Source organism: Oncorhynchus mykiss, chromosome 2, assembly GCF_057628025.1.
Source record: "Oncorhynchus mykiss isolate SJ-2025 chromosome 2, ASM5762802v1, whole genome shotgun sequence".
NCBI lineage: Eukaryota > Metazoa > Chordata > Actinopteri > Salmoniformes > Salmonidae > Oncorhynchus > Oncorhynchus mykiss.
Window position 1 is genome coordinate 5,578,822 of NC_143023.1, and position 19,766 is coordinate 5,598,587.

General features: G+C 42.7%; 1 protein-coding gene across 1 annotated transcript in view; it reads left to right on the plus strand.

Annotated features, from left to right (window-relative positions):
- LOC110511431 (collagen alpha-1(XIV) chain) overlaps positions 1-19,766 on the plus strand; it is a 256,230-nt gene that overhangs the window by 150,371 nt on the left and 86,093 nt on the right. Inside the window, 6 exon segments of the mRNA XM_090186206.1 lie at positions 712-855; positions 1,218-1,382; positions 3,006-3,044; positions 4,779-4,917; positions 7,786-7,928; positions 8,216-8,325. Of these exon segments, the coding sequence (XP_090042332.1) occupies positions 712-855; positions 1,218-1,382; positions 3,006-3,044; positions 4,779-4,917; positions 7,786-7,928; positions 8,216-8,325 (740 nt within the window).

Consider the following 19,766-nt stretch of genomic DNA (forward strand, 5'->3'; position numbering starts at 1 on the left):
CTGTATAGATATGGTCTGATAGTCATCCACACATTAACAACAGGCTGTATAGATATGGTCTGATAGTCATCCATACATTAACAACAGGCTGTATAGATATGATAGTCATCCACACATTAACAACAGGCTGTATAGATATGGTCTGATAGTCATCCACACATTAACAACAGGCTGTATAGATATGGTCTGATAGTCATCCATACATTAACAACAGGCTGTATAGATATGATTGTCATCCACACATTAACAACAGGCTGTATAGATATGGTCTGATAGTCATCCATACATTAACAACAGGCTGTATAGATATGGTCTGATAGTCATCCACACATTAACAACAGGCTGTATAGATATGGTCTGATAGTCGTCCATACATTAACAACAGGCTGTATAGATATGATAGTCGTCCATACATTAACAACAGGCTGTATAGATATGATAGTCATCCATACATTAACAACAGGCTGTATAGATATGGTCTGATAGTCATCCACACATTAACAACAGGCTGGATAGATATGGTCTGATAGTCATCCACACATTAACAACAGGCTGTATGGATATAGTCTGATAGTCATCCATACATTAACAACAGGCTGTATAGATATGGTCTGATAGTCATCCACACATTAACAACAGGCTGTGATGTGTAGATATGATCTCTGTCATTCCTATCCATAGAAATATAACTCTATGTCCCGATCCATCCAGGCCGAGCCATTAAGCATGTGAAGGAATCTATCTTCACCTCAGAGGGAGGAGTGAGGAGGGGGGTTCCTAAGGTACTGGTGGTCCTCACCGATGGCCGTTCCCAAGACGACGTCAACAAGGTCTCCAAGGAGATGCAGATGGAAGGTGAGTGGCATAGTGTGAGTCCCAAATAGTGCCCTATTCTATGTTCTGTATAGTGCACTACTCTGGCCAAAAGTAGGGTGGGACTAGGGAATAGGGTGTTATTTTGGATAAAACCCATGTTTCTTCCTCTGAGGACAATACACTATTCCATTGTATTATATTGTTGTAACAGAACTATTCATGGCTCTCAACCCAAAAACAAAACTTAGAGAGAAATATGTTCGAGGTAGAAGGGTCACTTAGCAAGTCAGCGAGCGGTAAGATAGGCCAATCAAATCGTTTCCTTGGAATTGTTTTTGCTTTATTGCTGAAGAAAAACAAAATATTGTTTTTAAAACTATAACAATGTATGTCCTTTGAAGGCTACATCATCTTTGCCATCGGCTTTGCTGATGCGGACTACGGAGAGTTGGTGAACATCGCCAGCAAACCCAGCGACAGACACGTCTTCTTTGTGGACGATTTGGACGCTGTCAAGAAAATTGAGGAGCAGCTGATCACTTTTGTGTGTGAGGCTGCCACTGCCAGTAAGTACTGCCAGAACTGAAGTAGCTGCCATTGGAAGAATGTTCCAGAACTGATATAATCTACTGTAGAATAGAGACAGATGGTAGGTTTGGTCATGTGGTCTCCAGAACTGATATAATCTACTGTAGAATAGAGACAGATGGTAGGTTTGGTCATGTGGTCTCCAGAACTGATATAATCTACTGTAGAATAGAGACAGATGGTAGGTTTGGTCATGTGGTTTCCAGAACTGATATAATCTACTGTAGAATAGAGACAGATGGTAGGTTTGGTCATGTGGTCTCCAGAACTGATATAATCTACTGTAGAATAGAGACAGATGGTAGGTTTGGTCATGTGGTCTCCAGAACTGATATAATCTACTGTAGAATAGAGACAGATGGTAGGTTTGGTCATGTGGTCTCCAGAACTGATATAATCTACTGTAGAATAGAGACAGATGGTAGGTTTGGTCATGTAGTTTCCAGAACTGATATAATCTACTGTAGAATAGAGACAGATGGTAGGTTTGGTCATGTGGTCTCCAGAACTGATATAATCTACTGTAGAATAGAGACAGATGGTAGGTTTGGTCATGTGGTTTCCAGAATTGATATAATCTACTGTAGAATAGAGACAGATGGTAGGTTTGGTCATGTGGTTTCCAGAACTGATATAATCTACTGTAGAATAGAGACAGATGGTAGGTTTGGTCATGTGGTCTCCAGAACTGATATAATCTACTGTAGAATAGAGACAGATGGTAGGTTTGGTCATGTGGTCTCCAGAACTGATATAATCTACTGTAGAATACAGACAGATGGTAGGTTTGGTCATGTGGTCTCCAGAACTGATATAATCTACTGTAGAATAGAGACAGATGGTAGGTTTGGTCATGTGGTCTCCAGAACTGATATAATCTACTGTAGAATAGAGACAGATGGTAGGTTTGGTCATGTGGTCTCCAGAACTGATATAATCTACTGTAGAATAGAGACAGATGGTAGGTTTGGTCATGTAGTTTCCAGAACTGATATAATCTACTGTAGAATAGAGACAGGTGGTAGGTTTGGTCATGTGGTTTCCAGAATTGATATAATCTACTGTAGAATAGAGACAGATGGTAGGTTTGGTCATGTGGTCTCCAGAACTGATATAATCTACTGTAGAATAGAGACAGATGGTAGGTTTGGTCATGTGGTCTCCAGAACTGATATAATCTACTGTAGAATAGAGACAGATGGTAGGTTTGGTCATGTGGTTTCCAGAACTGATATAATCTACTGTAGAATAGAGACAGGTGGTAGGTTTGGTCATGTGGTTTCCAGAATTGATATAATCTACTGTAGAATAGAGACAGATGGTAGGTTTGGTCATGTGGTCTCCAGAACTGATATAATCTACTGTAGAATAGAGACAGATGGTAGGTTTGGTCATGTAGTTTCCAGAACTGATATAATCTACTGTAGAATAGAGACAGGTGGTAGGTTTGGTCATGTGGTTTAATGGGTTAGTTATTATTACAAAGAAGAGGATTCATCCACATTTAAATCTTAACAAGAGGATCTTGATTCATGATGAAATGACAGTGATTCATTTCCTGGTCATTATTTAACCAACCCTTTCATCCATCTTGTTTTTAGCTTGTCCATCGGTTCTGATGAGCGGCAACACCATGGCAGGTAAAACTATGTAAAACACGTACAGCTGGTTACTGCTTTATAGTCATAGAATGTGTATCCCTATTGAGATAAACCCCTCTCAATCTACAGTCAATGTGGATTGTCTGATCCCACTTAGTCATTCACGGGAGAGACTCTGTGTCCCTGGCTGTTGTCCGGAGCAACGTGTCATCTGCCACGTGATTCTGGTTCAAATCCAGTCAGACGGAGTTACATAGAGTCAGAGTGTAGTGGAGGGTATACACCGTGTACCACCGTAACTAACACTGGGCATTGTGTGTACTCACTTCTTAATCCCTACGATGAGCATCAAAGTAGTGTAGTGGAGGGTATACACCGTGTACCACCGGATCTAACACTGGGCATTGTGTATACTCACTTCTTAATCCCTACGATGCACATCAAGGTAGTGTAGTTGAGGTGTACACCGTATCAGTAAGGCAGATGGAACACATCACAATGTTAAGCTACAAATGTTAATTTTTTTCCCCGTTTTAGGCTTTAAGCTGCTTTAAAGGGAGGCAAGACATGCCTCATAATATGAAGTAAAACGTCCAGTTTGAAACATTTAAGGAACAGGAAAAATATAGGGATGCTGATGACAGGCCTTAACCGTCTTCTGATTGATGGTAAAGGCTTTGCCAAAAACCTTGTCAATGAAATGTTACCTGCTACAAGGTAGCCTATGCCTGCCTGGCAGAATGATATCATGATTATTTCCATCAATCCAGTGGCTGTTTGTTTGGCAAACCCCATCTCATGTGCTGTGGAAATACAGCTAACCACTTAAATTAAAGGGTAACTACACTCAAAAATATAAATTTCTTCGCTTTTTCTCAGACCTCAAAAGCGTTCTCCTGATGTGGTTAAGGCATTGTTATGGGCTTAGAACATCCAATTCTGTTGTTTTTATATTGAGAAAGTGTGACTTTAAGAGCGAAAACCTGAAGGAGAAAAAAAAGATCTGAAACCTGTGAATTCCTGACTCAGTTGACAGCCTCATTTATCTGTTTCAATAGTCGACCTACTATTATCCTACTGCACAGAACAGCTTGGGTTGGCATGCCTGTGAAAGACCCATATGGAATTCATCATTTTAGGACATTCAGAGTGAATGTCACTGTTTCTCATAGGATTTTTGACAGAGTTCTCCTTTCCTTCGCCGGGTGGGAATAGGAAATACTATCCAGAGGGAGAGTGGTTGACAGAATGACATTATTATTATTACTATGTATATATCCAGCACCTAAACACTATTTACTACCATGGCCCATTTTGTTGCTTGAAGATAAAAATGTGTGCCATTTTATTCTAGTATTCTAGTATCTCTACGGTTCTCTATGGTTCTCTGTTGTTCTCTATGGTTCTCTGTTGTTCTCTATGGTTCTCTATGTTTCTCTATGGTTCTCTGTTGTTCTCTATGGTTCTCTATGTTTCTCTATGGTTCTCTGTTGTTCTCTATGGTTCTCTGTTGTTCTCTATGGTTCTCTGTTGTTCTCTATGGTTCTCCATGGTTCTCTATTGTTCTCTATGGTTCTCTGTTGTTCTCTGTTGTCTCTGTTGTTTTCTATGGTTCTCTGTTTTCTCTGTTGTCTCTGTTGTTCTCTGGTGTTCTCTATGGTTCTCTGTTGTTCGCTGTTGTCTCTGTTGTTCTCTATGGTTCTTTGTAGTTCTCTATGGTTCTCTATGGAGTGGTTATAGCATAGATGTGTGTTCTGCTCCTTCCCTCCTTAGGCTTCAGGATGATGGACATGTTTGGCCTGGTAGAGAAGGAGTACAGTAACGTAGAGGGAGTGTCCCTGGAACCAGGCTCCTTCAACAGCTTCCCATGCTACAGACTGCACAAAGACGCCCTGGTCTCACAGCCCACCAAGTAGGTTCTACTAGGTTCTGTGTCTTGTCAGTGTGGTTGTCATGGCGATGAGAGGTAGAAGATCAGCTAGGGTCCACACTGAGCTCACTCTCTCCTCCAGTGTCCACTCTTGGCATATTATTCCTGGAATATACTCCAACAGCTTCCCCAAATGATAGGTCAGGTGGAAGTTTCCTTCTGATAGGTCAGGTGGAAGTTTCCTTCTGATAGGTCAGGTGGAAGTTTCCTTCTGATAGGTCAGGTGGAAGTTTCCTTCTGATAGGTCAGGTGGAAGTTTCCCTCTGATAGGCCAGGTGGAAGTTTCCTTCTGATAGGTCAGGTGGAAGTTTCTCTCTGATAGGTCAGGTGGAAGTTTCTCTCTGATAGGTCAGGTGGAAGTTTCTCTCTGATAGGTCAGGTGGAAGTTTCTCTCTGATAGGTCAGGTGGAAGTTTCCCTCTGATAGGTCAGGTGGAAGTTTCTCTCTGATAGGTCAGGTGGAAGTTTCCCTCTGATAGGTCAGGTGGAAGTTTCCCTCTGATAGGTCAGGTGGAAGTTTCCCTCTGATAGGTCAGGTGGAAGTTTTGCCATACAGAATCGCTTATACCCATCCAATCCTTTCGGATACACAGACGTGCCTATGCCTGGAGGAAGAGGTTGTTCCTGAACTGTCCTTGTCCTCCTCCTAGAGGGGCCTTCCTCATCCTCTATGGGAAACTTGTACTTGAAAACATCAAGGGAGGGTCAAACCCAGTTGTTAGCAGGAGAGTTGTACTTTAAAACGTCAGGGGAGGGTCAACCCCAGTAGCTAGTAGGAGACTTGTACTTCTAAACGTCAAGAGAGGGTCAACCCCACTTGCTAGCCGAAGACAAACACCAGAGCTCTTTGAAATAGCAGCCAGTTATTTTCAAGGTCCCTCAAACAATACAAAGTTATTGCCAATGAAAATCACTTAGGGGAGTCTAATCACATGTGAAGTGTGTGTGTTGTGTGTGTGTTGACAGATGTAGCTCTACTCCTGCTGAGGATAATATTTAGTTTAGACTTCTACTTTCATAATGTTCAGAGGGGATTGTGTTACTGCAGTGGAGGGACTCAGCACCTCTAAATGATGTCTTCAGGGTGACCTGCAAACACCACGGCCCATATCCAAACATCACTCAGTCACATACTAGATAATGTATATAGTATATAATGTAATCAGAAGGGCCATTATGGCATTTGTTGTGTGAAGGTAAGATAAGCCAGTCAAATGAACTTCCCATTACTCTGTATCAGGTATCAGGTATCAGGACTTCCCATTACCCTGTATCAGGTATCAGATATCAGGACTTCCCATTACCCTGTATCAGGTATCAGGACTTCCCATTACCCTGTATCAGATATCAGGTATCAGGACTTCCCATTACCCTGTATCAGATATCAGGACTTCCCATTACCCTGTATCAGGTATCAGGACTTCCCATTACCCTGTATCAGATATCAGGTATCAGGACTTCCCATTACTCTGTATCAGGTATCAGATATCAGGACTTCCCATTACTCTGTATCAGGTATCACATATCAGGACTTCCCATTACCCTGCATCAGATATCAGGTATCAGGACTTCCCATTACTCTGTATCAGGTATCAGATATCAGGACTTCCCATTACCCTGTATCAGGTATCAGATATCAGGACTTCCCATTACCCTGTATCAGGTATCAGGACTGCCCATTACTCTGCATCAGGTATCAGAACTTCCCATTACTCTGTATCAGGTATCAGATATCAGGACTTCCCATTACTCTGTATCAGATATCAGGACTTCCCATTACTCTGCATCAGGTATCAGAACTTCCCATTACTCTGTATCAGGTATCAGATATCAGGACTTCCCATTACCCTGTATCAGGTTTCAGGACTTCCCATTACTCTGTATCAGGTATCAGATATCAGGACTTCGCATTACCCTGTATCAGGTATCAGGACTTCCCATTACCCTGTATCAGGTATCAGGACTTCCCATTACTCTGTATCAGGTATCAGATATCAGGACTTCCCATTACTCTGTATCAGGTATCAGGTATCAGGACTTCCCATTACCCTGTATCAGGTATCAGGACTTCCCATTACCCTGTATCAGGTATCAGGACTTCCCATTACTCTGCATCAGGTATCAGAACTTCCCATTACCCTGTATCAGGTATCAGGACTTCCTGATTGGAGAGGGTTAAGGTTAGGGTTAGACTGGAGAGGGTTAGGGTTAGGGTTACACTGGAAAGGGTTAGGGTTAGACTGGAGAGGGTTAGGGTTAGACTGGAGAGGGTTAGGGTTAGACTGGAGAGGGTTAGGGTTAGACTGGAAAGGTTTAGGGTTAGACTGGAGAGGGTTAGGTTTAGGGTTAGACTGGAGAGGGTTAGGGTTAAGGTTACACTGGAGAGGGTTAGGGTTAAACTGGAGAAGGTTAGGATTACACTTGAAAGGTTTAGGGTTAGACTGGAGAGGGTTAGGGTTAGACTGGAGAGGGTTAGGGTTAGACTGGAGAGGGTTAGGGTTACACTGGAGAGGGTTAGGGTTAGACTGGAGAGGGTTAGGGTTACACTGGAGAGGGTTAGGGTTAGACTAGAGAGGGTTAGGATTACACTGGAAAGGTTTAGGGTTAGACTGGAGAGGGTTAGGATTACACTGGAGAGGGTTAGGATTAGACTGGAAAGGGTTAGGATTACACTGGAGAGGGTTAGGGTTAGACTAGAGAGGGTTAGGATTACGATATAAAACACGTAATAATGGTCTCTGTCTGTCTGTCTGTCTGTCTGTCTGTCTGTCTGTCTGTCTGTCTGTCTGTCTGTCTGTCTGTCTGTCTGTCTGTCTGTCTGTCTGTCTGTCTGTCTGTCTGTCTGTCTCAGGTACCTCCACCCAGAAGGTTTGCCCTCTGACTACACCATCACCATCCTGTTCCGCCTGCTACCAGACACCCCCCAGGAGCCCTTTGCATTATGGGAGATCCTCAACAAAGACAATGAACCCCTGGTTGGGGTCATCCTGGACAGTACGTACAGTCTGTTCCTCATCACTTCCTGAACCCTGGCCCTGTGGTTTGAGTGAGGATTAAGGTTAACCTGCATATCACATACTCTGCAATTGAGGTCTGTGGTTTACAAAAGTGTGTGGGCTGCAGGGCTAGTTTCCAGCTATTGTGTGAGAGAGATATAGACTGAACACACAGAACAGAAGACCAAGGCAGAGGACTCTGGGATGTGGGCTTGTGGGTTTGTGTAGAATGTACTGTCCCTAATTCTCTGTCTGTCTGCCTGTCTCTGTTTCGGTCTCTGTCAGATGGTGGGAAGACTCTGACGTTCTTCAACCACGACTACAAGGGAGACTTCCAGACAGTCACTTTTGACGAGCCTGACATCAAGAAGATGTTCTATGGCAGTTTCCACAAGGTCAGCAGCCTAGTTCTTCATCATCCATGGCCTCTGGTCTAAAGTAGTGCACTGTATAGGGAATAGGGTGCCATTTGGGATGTACCCTAAAACTTCAGGCCCTCCATCTGTCTAATAAAGATGTTGCATGCCGACTTCTCAAATAGAGAATTTAGTAGAAGTCATGTCAGAGAATGATCCCAGAGAATGAATGGAGGTACAACCCAACCCCCTCCTCCATCACAGTAGTCAAAGAGAGAGCACACGCACACACACACACACACACACACACACACACACACACACACACACACACACACACACACAGACATACAGACACACACACACACAGACACACAGACACACAGACACACACACACACACACACACACACACACACACACCCACCCTTTGTTGCAGCAGTCAAAGAGAGTGTGAGGAGCCGTCCATCAGACTCTCTTCTCATAGGCATTATGTGCCTGGCTGTTCTGAGTTTTAATGTAATCCTGACCCTAATCCTGACCCTGACCCTAACCCTAATCCTGACCCTGACCCTAATCCTGACCCTGACCCTAACCCTAATCCTGACCCTGACCCTAATCCTGACCCTGACCCTAATCCTGACCCTGACCCTAATCCTGACCCTGACCCTAACCCTGACCCTGACCCTGATCCTGCAGTGTATATCCTGCAGTGTTAATGTAATTTATTTTAATTTTGTATTTTATTTAACCTTTATGTAAACAGGGAGTCACATTGAGATTAAAAATACATTTGACAAGCGAGCCCTGTAGACATTACAATAAAAACAGAATAGTAAAGCATACACGCGTATAAAACAACAGAATTCACCACACAATAACAAAATAAACCTATTTAATAAAATACATCACATTCAAGGTCCTCAGTTAATAATGGAAACTGTCTGAGTGGCACCAGCACATCTAACTGGGGCAGCAGGGTAGCCTAGTGGTTAGAGCGTTGGACTAGTAACCGAAAGGTTGCAAGTTCAAATCCCCGAGCTGACAAGGTACAAATCTGTCGTTCTGCCCCTGAACAGGGCAGTTAACCCACTGTTCCCTGGTAGGCCTTCATTGAAAATAAGAATTTGTTCTTAACTGACTTGCCTAGTTAAATAAAGGTCAAATTAAAAATAAAAAACTGTGTTAAACTCTGCAGATTGTTCCACAAATGAGTGGCAAAAAAACTAAATGCAGATTTTCCCAAAGCTATGGAGACTGAAGGGATCTCTAGTGTTATCCGTTCCTGACAACAGGTTTGGTAACTTAATGAATGAAGGGAGTTTCTGTCAGACTGCTTTGTAAATAAATCAAAGAGAATGCAGCTCTCTTCTTACAGACAGAGAGATCAACCCCGAGTCCTAAAATGGTCCCCTGTGATAAAACGTATTGCTGAATGGTAGACGGCGTCCACGGGTTTTAAAACAGAGGTTGTGCCTCTTGCACCAGAATCCAATACAGGGAGATTTTTTCTCCTATTTTCATGATTAATTGATTTATTTTGTTATATAAAAAAGAACTATCTTGGATCTTAGCTTCTTAGTCAGATTTTCTAAATACGTTTCGGAGTACAACTTGTCATCAATCCAGACACCCAGGTACTTTATACTGAGAAACAAGCTCAATTTGGGCTCCATTTATAGAGCACATTTGCAGGTCCTCAGGGTCAACATTTGGTGACCTAGAGAACAGCAGGGGCTTGGTCTTACTTGAATTGAACTCATTTAAGATCTGTAAAGGGATTTCTGAATTGAATCAAAGTCATGCTGAAGTTCACGAATGGCCTTCTGCACTGAGGTGGCACAGGAATACAAAACTGTGTCATCTACATAGAGACGAATGGTACAAGTATCAACAGTGTTTCCTGTGTCGTTAATACAGGTGAACAATAATGGACCTAAAATAGAACCCTGAAGAACAACTTTTTGAATCTCACGAAATTCAGATTTAACCCCATCTGTTAAGACTGCCTGAGTTCTGTTGCTAAAATAATTCAGATTTAACCCCATCTGTTAAGACGGCCTGAGTTCTGCTGCTAAAATAATTCAGATTTAACCCCATCTGTTAAGACTGCCTGAGTTCTGTTGCTAAGATAATTCAGATTGAACCCCATCTGTTAAGACGGCCTGAGTTCTGCTGCTAAGATAATTCAGATTTAACCCCGTCTGTTAAGACGGCCTGAGTTCTGCTGCTAAGATAATTCAGATTTAACCCCGTCTGTTAAGACGGCCTGAGTTCTGCTGCTAAAATAATTCAGATTTAACCCCATCTGTTAAGATGGCCTGAGTTCTGCTGCTAAAATAATTCAGATTTAACCTCGTCTGTTAAAATGGCCTGAGTTCTGCCGCTAAGATAATTCAGATTTAACCCCATCTCTTAAGATGGCCTGAGTTCTGCCGCTAAGATAATTCAGATTTAACCCCATCTGTTAAGATGGCCTGAGTTCTGTCACTAAGATAATTCAGATTTAACCCCGTCTGTTAAAATGGCCTGAGTTCTGCTGCTAAGATAATTCAGATTTAACCCCATCTGTTAAAACGGCCTGAGTTCTGTCACTAAGATAATTCAGATTTAACCCCATCTGTTAAGATGGCCTGAGTTCTGCTGCTAAAATAATTCAGATTTAACCCCATCTGTTAAGAGTTCTGTTGCTAAGATAATTCAGATTTAACCCCATCTGTTAAGACTTCTGTTGCTAAGATAATTCAGATTTAACCCCATCTGTTAAGACTTCTGTTGCTAAGATAATTCAGATTTAACCCCATCTGTTAAGACTTCTGTTGCTAAGATAATTCAGATTTAACCCCATCTGTTAAGAGTTCTGTTGCTAAAATAATTCAGATTTAACCCCATCTGTTAAGAGTTCTGTTGCTAAGATAATTCAGATGTAACCCCATCTGTTAAGACTTCTGTTGCTAAGATAATTCAGATTTAACCCCATCTGTTAAGAGTTCTGTTGCTAAGATAATTCAGATTTAACCCCATCTGTTAAGAGTTCTGTTGCTAAGATAATTCTGAAACCATTAACAGGCTGTATATATCCCAGGCCTAGTCTTGATAACTTCTTCAGTAAAACAGAATGATCAACAGTGTCGAACACCTTTGACAGGTCAGTGAAGTGCATACAGTTGAAGTCGGAAGTTTACATACACCTTAGCCAAATACATTTAAACTCAGTTTTTCTCAATTCCTGACATTTAATCCTAGTAAAAATTCCCTGTTTTAGGTCAGTTAGGATCACCACTTTATTTTAAGAATGTGAAATGTCAGAATAATAGTAGAGAGAATGATTTACTTCTGCTTGTATTTCTTTCATCACATTCCCAGTGGGTCAGAAGTTAACATGCACTCAATTAGTATTTGGAAGCATTGCCTTTAAATGGTTTAATTTGGGTCAAACGTTTCAGGTAGCCTTCAACAAGCTTCTACAATTGTTTTTCTGAGGTCTTGGCTGATTTCTTTTGATTTTCCCATGATGTCAAGCAAAGAGGCACTGAGTTTAAAGGTAGGCCTTGAAATACATCCACAGGTACACCTCCAATTGACTCAAATGATGTCAATTAGCCCATCAGAAGCTTCTAAAGCCATGTCATCATTTTCCGGAATTTTCCAAGCTGTTTAAAGGCACAGTCAACTTAGTGTATGTAAACTTCTGACCCACTGGAATTGTGATACACTGAATTATAAGTGAAGTAATCTGTCTGTAAACAATTGTTGAAAAATGACTTGTGTCATGCACAAAGTAGATGTCCTAACCGACTTGACAAAACTATAGTTTGTTAACAAGACATTTGTGGAGTGGTTGAAAAACGAGTTTTAATAATGACTCCAACCTAAGTGTATGTAAAATTCTGACCTCAACTGTGTCTGGTTATAGTGTTAATGTGGTCAGAGGCTGTCTGCCTCCCCGCAGTACATATCTGGTGTTCAGAGGCTGTCTGCCTCCCCGCAGTACATATCTGGTGTTCAGAGGCTGTCTGCCTCCCTGCAGTACATATCTGGTGTTCAGAGGCTGTCTGCCTCCCTGCAGTACATATCTGGTTATAGTGTTAATGTGTTCAGAGGCTGTCTGCCTCCCCGCAGTACATATCTGGTGTTCAGAGGCTGTCTGCCTCCCTGCAGTACATATCTGGTGTTCAGAGGCTGTCTGCCTCCCTGCAGTACATATCTGGTGTTCAGAGGCTGTCTGCCTTCCTGCAGTACATATCTGGTGTTCAGAGGCTGTCTGCCTCCCCGCAGTACATATCTGGTTATAGTGTTAATGTGTTCAGAGGCTGTCTGCCTCCCCGCAGTACATATCTGGTGTTCAGAGGCTGTCTGCCTCCCTGCAGTACATATCTGGTGTTCAGAGGCTGTCTGCCTCCCTGCAGTACATATCTGGTGTTCAGAGGCTGTCTGCCTCCCTGCAGTACATATCTGGTGTTCAGAGGCTGTCTGCCTTCCTGCAGTACATATCTGGTGTTCAGAGGCTGTCTGCCTCCCTGCAGTACATATCTGGTGTTCAGAGGCTGTCTGCCTTCCTGCAGTACATATCTGGTGTTCAGAGGCTGTCTGCCTCCCCGCAGTACATATCTGGTGTTCAGAGGCTGTCTGCCTCCCTGCAGTACATATCTGGTGTTCAGAGGCTGTCTGCCTCCCTGCAGTACATATCTGGTTATAGTGTTAATGTGTTCAGAGGCTGTCTGCCTCCCCGCAGTACATATCTGGTGTTCAGAGGCTGTCTGCCTCCCTGCAGTACATATCTGGTTATAGTGTTAATGTGTTCAGAGGCTGTCTGCCTCCCCGCAGTACATATCTGGTGTTCAGAGGCTGTCTGCCTCCCCGCAGTACATATCTGGTGTTCAGAGGCTGTCTGCCTCCCCGCAGTACATATCTGGTGTTCAGACGCTGTCTGCCTCCCTGCAGTACATATCTGGTTATAGTGTTAATGTGTTCAGAGGCTGTCTGCCTCCCCGCAGTACATATCTGGTGTTCAGAGGCTGTCTGCCTCCCCGCAGTACATATCTGGTGTTCAGAGGCTGTCTGCCTCCCTGCAGTACATATCTGGTGTTCAGAGGCTGTCTGCCTCCCTGCAGTACATATCTGGTGTTCAGAGGCTGTCTGCCTCCCTGCAGTACATATCTGGTTATAGTGTTAATGTGTTCAGAGGCTGTCTGCCTCCCCGCAGTACATATCTGGTGTTCAGAGGCTGTCTGCCTCCCCGCAGTACATATCTGGTGTTCAGAGGCTGTCTGCCTCCCCGCAGTACATATCTGGACATACCAAGGTGAACAACACTTTGTCCTCCCCTCACACACACACACACACACACACACACACACACACACACACACACACACACACACACACACACACACACACACACACACACACACACACACACACACACACACACACACACACAAATGGACATACACTTACAGACGTATGCACACAGAAACACGCGCGAGAACACAGACACACAGGCGCATGCGTAAACACACACACACGGTCACAGTCTCCCCTCAGACTGGAGGACAGGTGTACTGTGCAGCGACAGACGTGTCCTGCTGGATTGTCCTCACTTCACCTCAGGTGTCTTCATATGGTCCTCCTTACGCCACCGTCTCACACAGAGCATCCCCTGTCCTTGTGGAGGAAAAGAGGACGTGTGTCTCTGAATGGTGCTACTTCCTGTCAGCTTAGATACAGTAACAGACTGAACTGTGATATCTCTCTGAGGGTGATGTTATATCTAGACTACAGTAATGTGAACTGTGATATATATCTGAGGGTGATGTTATATCCAGACTACAGTAATGTGACAGACTGAGGGTGATGTTATGTGACAGACTGAACTGTGATATCTATCTGAGGGTGATGTTATATCCAGACTACAGTAATGTGAACTGTGATATATATCTGAGGGTGATGTTATATCCAGACTACAGTAATGTGACAGACTGAGGGTGATGTTATGTGACAGACTGAACTGTGATATCTATCTGAGGGTGATGTTATATCCAGACTACAGTAATGTGACCGACTGAGGGTGATGTTATATCCAGACTACAGTAATGTGACAGACTGAACTGTGATCTGAGGGTGATGTTATATCCAGACTACAGTAATGTGACAGACTGAACTGTGATATCTATCTGAGGGTGATGTTATATCCAGACTACAGTAATGTGACAGACTGAACTGTAATATCTATCTGAGGGTGATGTTATATCCAGACTACAGTAATGTGACAGACTGAACTGTGATATCTATCTGAGGGTGATGTTATATCTAGACTACAGTAATGTGACAGACTGAACTGTGATATCTATCTGAGGGTGATGTTATATCCAGACTACAGTAATGTGACAGACTGAGGGTGATGTTAAGTGACAGACTGAACTGTGATATCTATCTGAGGGTGATGTTATATCCAGACTACAGTAATGTGACAGACTGAGGGTGATGTTATGTAACAGACTGAACTGTGATATCTATCTGAGGGTGATGTTATATCCAGACTACAGTAATGTAACAGACTGAACTGTGATATCTATCTGAGGGTGATGTTATATCCAGACTACAGTAATGTGACAGACTGAACTGTGATATCTATCTGAGGGTGATGTTATATCCAGACTACAGTAATGTGACAGACTGAACTGTGATATCTATCTGAGGGTGATGTTATATCCAGACTACAATAATGTGACAGACTGAGGGTGATGTTATGTGACAGACTGAACTGTGATATCTATACGAGGGTGATGTTATATCCAGACTATAGTAATGTGACAGACTGAACTGTGATATCTATCTGAGGGTGATGTTATATCCAGACTACAGTAATGTGACAGACTGAGGGTGATGTTATGTGACAGACTGAACTGTGATATCTATCTGAGGGTGATGTTATATCCAGACTACAGTAATGTGACAGACTGAGGGTGATGTTATGTGACAGACTGAACTGTGATATCTATCTGAGGGTGATGTTATATCCAGACTACAGTAATGTGACAGACTGAGGGTGATGTTATGTGACAGACTGAACTGTGATATCTATCTGAGGGTGATGTTATATCCAGACTACAGTAATGTGAACTGTGATATCTACCTGAGGGTGATGTTATATCCAGACTACAGTAATGTGACAGACTGAACTGTGATATCTATCTGAGGGTGATGTTATATCCAGACTACAGTAATGTGAACTGTGATATCTACCTGAGGGTGATGTTATATCCAGACTACAGTAATGTGACAGACTGAACTGTGATATCTACCTGAGGGTGATGTTATATCCAGACTACAGTAATGTGACAGACTGAACTGTGATATCTACCTGAGGGTGATGTTATATCCAGACTACAGTAATGTGACAGACTGAGGGTGATGTTATGTGACAGACTGAACTGTGATATCTACCTGAGGGTGATGTTATATCCAGACTACAGTAATGTGACAGACTGAACTGTGATATCTACCTGAGGGTGATGTTATATCCAGACTACAGTAATGTGACAGACTGAGGGTGATGTTATGTGACAGACTGAACTGTGATATCTACCTGAGGGTGATGTTATATCCAGACTACAGTAATGTGACAGACTGAGGGTGATGTTATGTGACAGACTGAACTGTGATATCTACCTGAGGGTGATGTTATATCCAGACTACAGTAATGTGACAGACTGAGGGTGATGTTATGTGACAGACTGAACTGTGATATCTATCTGAGGGTGATGTTATATCCAGACTACAGTAATGTGAACTGTGATATCTACCTGAGGGTGATGTTATATCCAGACTACAGTAATGTGACAGACTGAACTGTGATATCTACCTGAGGGTGATGTTATATCCAGACTACAGTAATGTGACAGACTGAACTGTGATATCTACCTGAGGGTGATGTTATATCCAGACTACAGTAATGTGACAGACTGAGGGTGATGTTATGTGACAGACTGAACTGTGATATCTATCTGAGGGTGATGTTATATCCAGACTACAGTAATGTGACAGACTGAACTGTGATATCTACCTGAGGGTGATGTTATATCCAGACTACAGTAATGTGACAGACTGAACTGTGATATCTACCTGAGGGTGATGTTATATCCAGACTACAGTAATGTGACAGACTGAGGGTGATGTTATGTGACAGACTGAACTGTGATATCTATCTGAGGGTGATGTTATATCCAGACTACAGTAATGTGACAGACTGAACTGTGATATCTACCTTAGGGTGATGTTATATCCAGACTACAGTAATGTGACAGACTGAACTGTGATATCTACCTGAGGGTGATGTTATATCCAGACTACAGTAATGTGACAGACTGAACTGTGATATCTACCTGAGGGTGATGTTATATCCAGACTACAGTAATGTGACAGACTGAACTGTGATATCTACCTGAGGGTGATGTTATATCCAGACTACAGTAATGTGACAGACTGAGGGTGAAGTTATGTAACAGACTGAACTGTGATATCTATACGAGGGTGATGTTATGTAACAGACTGAACTGTGATATCTCTCTGAGGGTGATGTTATGTAACAGACTGAACTGTGATATCTATACGAGGGTGATGTTATGTAACAGACTGAACTGTGATATCTATCTGAGGGTGATGTTATGTAACAGACTGAACTGTGATATCTCTCTGAGGGTGATGTTATGTAACAGACTGAACTGTGATATCTATCTGAGGGTGATGTTATATCCAGACTACAGTAATGTGAACTGTGATATCTATCTGAGGGTGATGTTATATCTAGACTGCAGTAATGTGACAGACTGAACTGTGATATCTATCTGAGGGTGATGTTATATCTAGACTACAGTAATGTGACAGACTGAACTGTGATATCTACCTGAGGGTGATGTTATATCCAGACTACAGTAATGTGACAGACTGAACTGTGATATCTACCTGAGGGTGATGTTATATCCAGACTACAGTAATGTGACAGACTGAGGGTGATGTTATGTGACAGACTGAACTGTGATATCTACCTGAGGGTGATGTTATATCCAGACTACAGTAATGTGACAGACTGAACTGTGATATCTACCTGAGGGTGATGTTATATCCAGACTACAGTAATGTGACAGACTGAGGGTGATGTTATGTGACAGACTGAACTGTGATATCTACCTGAGGGTGATGTTATATCCAGACTACAGTAATGTGACAGACTGAGGGTGATGTTATGTGACAGACTGAACTGTGATATCTATCTGAGGGTGATGTTATATCCAGACTACAGTAATGTGAACTGTGATATCTACCTGAGGGTGATGTTATATCCAGACTACAGTAATGTGACAGACTGAACTGTGATATCTATCTGAGGGTGATGTTATATCCAGACTACAGTAATGTGAACTGTGATATCTACCTGAGGGTGATGTTATATCCAGACTACAGTAATGTGACAGACTGAACTGTGATATCTACCTGAGGGTGATGTTATATCCAGACTACAGTAATGTGACAGACTGAACTGTGATATCTACCTGAGGGTGATGTTATATCCAGACTACAGTAATGTGACAGACTGAGGGTGATGTTATGTGACAGACTGAACTGTGATATCTACCTGAGGGTGATGTTATATCCAGACTACAGTAATGTGACAGACTGAGGGTGATGTTATTTGACAGACTGAACTGTGATATCTATCTGAGGGTGATGTTATATCCAGACTACAGTAATGTGACAGACTGAACTGTGATATCTACCTGAGGGTGATGTTATATCCAGACTACAGTAATGTGACAGACTGAACTGTGATATCTACCTGAGGGTGATGTTATATCCAGACTACAGTAATGTGACAGACTGAGGGTGATGTTATGTGACAGACTGAACTGTGATATCTATCTGAGGGTGATGTTATATCCAGACTACAGTAATGTGACAGACTGAACTGTGATATCTACCTGAGGGTGATGTTATATCCAGACTACAGTAATGTGACAGACTGAACTGTGATATCTACCTGAGGGTGATGTTATATCCAGACTACAGTAATGTGACAGACTGAACTGTGATATCTACCTGAGGGTGATGTTATATCCAGACTACAGTAATGTGACAGACTGAGGGTGATGTTATGTAACAGACTGAACTGTGATATCTATCTGAGGGTGATGTTATATCCAGACTACAGTAATGTGACAGACTGAACTGTGATATCTACCTGAGGGTGATGTTATATCCAGACTACAGTAATGTGACAGACTGAGGGTGATGTTATGTAACAGACTGAACTGTGATATCTACCTGAGGGTGATGTTATATCCAGACTACAGTAATGTGAACTGTGATATCTATCTGAGGGTGATGTTATATCTAGACTGCAGTAATGTGACAGACTGAACTGTGATATCTCTCTGAGGGTGATGTTATGTAACAGACTGAACTGTGATATCTATCTGAGGGTGATGTTATATCCAGACTACAGTAATGTGAACTGTGATATCTATCTGAGGGTGATGTTATATCTAGACTGCAGTAATGTGACAGACTGAACTGTGATATCTATCTGAGGGTGATGTCATATCCAGACTACAGTAATGTGACAGACTGAGGGTGATGTTATGTAACAGACTGAACTGTGATATCTATACGAGGGTGATGTTATATCCAGACTATAGTAATGTGAAAGACTGAACTGTGATATCTATCCTCCCATGCAGGGCTCAGCGATATGCAGGGCTCAGCGGTATGCAGGGCTCAGCGGTATGCAGGGCTCAGCGGTATGCAGGGCTCAGCGGTATGCAAGGCTCAGCGGTATGCAGGGCTCAGCGATATGCAGGGCTCAGCGGTATGCAGGGCTCAGCGGTATGCAGGGCTCAGCGGTATGCAGGGCTCAGCGGTATGCAAGGCTCAGCGGTATGCAGGGCTCAGCGGTATGCAGGGCTCAGCGGTATGCAGGGCTCAGCGGTATACAGTATTCGTATAGGGGATGACGTGATGTCCTGAGTGTCTGTGACATTGTGATTTTATTTCTGTATTGTGTGGGTTACTAGCTTCTCGTTTCTAGTTTATTAGCATAAGAATGCTTTGTTCAGTCTCCCAGTGTTTCAGAGGCAGAGGCATTGGTCCCTGTAATGTTTGATTTGGTAACTGGTATTAGGGACCACATTTCTCAGTCTGCTGCTGTGGCTGGTAAGTCAAGGCAGCCAGGGTCTTAGTGTTTATCTGCCTGCCTTCCCTCCATCTGAAACTCATTTACACAATCTAAATCCACTGGAACAGAGAATTGCCACTCTGAATATTGCTGACCCCAGAAATACTGTCCTGGGTAGTTATTACAGTTTTTAAACAAAGCCCTCTCTCTGTTTCTCTCTCTCTCTGTTTCTCTCACTCTGTTTCTCTCTCTCTCGCTTCTCTCTCTCTCTCTCTCTCTCTGTCTCTGTCTCTCTTTCTCTGTCTCGA